The sequence below is a fragment of the Morchella importuna genome (genome assembly GCF_003444635.1).
Source record: "Morchella importuna strain M04M26 chromosome Unknown Morimp01GS008, whole genome shotgun sequence".
NCBI classification, from domain to species: Eukaryota; Fungi; Ascomycota; class Pezizomycetes; order Pezizales; family Morchellaceae; genus Morchella; species Morchella importuna.
Genome location: NW_025763405.1, coordinates 869790 through 871859, shown reverse-complemented (window position 1 = coordinate 871859; position 2070 = coordinate 869790). Strand labels below are relative to the sequence as shown.

Here is a 2070-nt window from a genome sequence, read left to right as displayed (position 1 = left end):
ATGATTTATATAATTCAGACATTTGTAGAGGAAACTCCAGAATACTTATCTGGTGGTTATGCTAATGACACCAAGCATGGTACGTGTTGTGGCTAATTTTATAGCCAAGATTCAATGTAGCCAGGAATGACACTCTGGGCTTTTGACAGCAACCCTCAAAAATTGCACAGATTATCAGGCAAGTAATCAGCGACACCCTCACTTTCAGACGAGTATAAACAGGTGCAAAAGACGTCGAGATCACCCGCTGACAGCCACGTAACTCGGATATGTCGGTGCCCAAGAGGACGCAATTCCACGAAATAAACACCTCTGGGAACGCACCGGAAAGCAAGCAATCTGGCACTCACAAAACACCAGATCAACAACAGTGGCCGCGAGTCATCTTTCTCCCACGCTAGAGTGGCCGGTAGAGCCCTTCTGGCGGCCAAATTCGCCGATGAATTGCTTGGCTGGCCGTTCCTCACCTTTCCTCTCCGTCCCTCCTCTCTCCATCTCGACCTTTCCTCATACATCCCCATCCATCCATCCACCCCACCACAACCAAGGCATCAATCACCATCACCCCCCACTCCACCACCACAATGTTCCCCCCCCTCATCACCGGCAACCTCGGCGTCATCCTCCGCCTCACCCGTCGCCTCCTCCGCCGCCGCATCTCCATCACCTCCTACCTCCAACACACCGCCCGCCCCTTCCTCCGCCTCCTCCGCACCACCGTCTACTTCCTCTTCAGCGTCTTCACCCTGTTGCAGATCATCGACATGAACCAGCGCTACCCTCCCGAGTCCGCCAGCCGCATCACGTGTGTCGATGTCGACTCGCAGACGCTCAGCCTGCCGCGCTGGCGGGAGAGCGGGGGCGATAAGCGTGCGGAGAATGTGGTGACCGTTGTGGGTGAGAGGTGCGAGCTTCGGATGCGTGCGGTGACGCCGAGGGATTTTGCGTGGTGGGGGTGTTGACGGTGAGGGGGGGTGGGAGGGCACATGGGCACAGACATGGGCAGGGGCAGGGACACCGCGTAAGGTGGCAAGGTGGCGGTAGACGAGGTTAGTCTTTTTGGTGGCTTGGTGGTGAGTTCGGGGGAGTGAGTATTGGTGACTGACGGGTGTGTGTGCTAGGCGGGAGGTAGTGGATATATTCGGGCATCCAGAGCAGTGCCTGGCCGTGTGTGGCTGGGAGCTCGGAGGTACCGGGGCTGAAGTCTGTATATGTGTTGTACTCATCTCGACATAATCTTGAGTTAAAGTTCGGTAGAATCAATAATGCACATGCAAGCAGCGCATGCATTCACCTGTTTTATCTTTCTACTCAGATATGTTTCGGCCTTGCATTCCCCCATATATATACTCCTCCACTACCGTGATCGGGGGAGCGGCATTTTATGAATACGGATCAATGCTCATTTTGTTCTGCAATTTTTGCTCCCTCTTTACCCCCATTCATCCCCCCCAAAACGAAGGGGACAGATCACGTGCACCTCAACGGAATTAATTCGATAAATGAGCGAGACAGGACTGTTACTGACACAACCCTACTCCGCCCTTATAAAACCCACCCATCTAACCATTCCAGAACACACAGCAACAATCCCCCACCAGAAATAGAACCTCCAGACACATAATGCCATCCAATCGGCACCAAGGCCAAGATCCCGGGGAGGCCACACCGGAGCGCCCAAAGGGCGTGACACACCCGTGTGTAAACCCGTTCAAGCCGCGCTCTACCGCCTGCAAATGCGCCCGTTGTACAGGTACTACATACTGTTTACATCTTGTCCCACATTGGATATTTAGGAGCAATGCTTACCCATGAAACGCGCGAGGTGACATTGCAAACACCTCCAGATGCCAGCCGTTGGTTTTACATATCCCCCACACCCGATCCCCCTATACCACACCTTCAAGTACTCTTATCGATAACCTCCTTACGCACCGGTAGTGTATCCCAGGCTCCGGAAACCACAATGCATTACACAGCACAACCGGTATCGATTCTCTTTATAAAGCCTACTCTACTAACGGGGACTTTGAATACTGAAGGAATCGATATACCGCATCCCTTCAGCTC

At 53.3% G+C, this 2070-nt stretch overlaps 1 protein-coding gene across 1 annotated transcript; it reads left to right on the top strand.

Moving 5' to 3' along the window:
- Positions 1 to 584: 584 nt before the first annotated feature.
- LAJ45_03727 (uncharacterized protein) lies at positions 585 to 962 on the top strand (the record flags this gene model as incomplete). The annotated part of the gene is made up of 1 exon (XM_046113311.1): positions 585 to 962. The coding sequence occupies one exon, from the start codon at positions 585 to 587 to the stop codon at positions 960 to 962; it is 378 nt and encodes a 125-aa protein (XP_045973604.1).
- Positions 963 to 2070: the final 1108 nt, after the last annotated feature.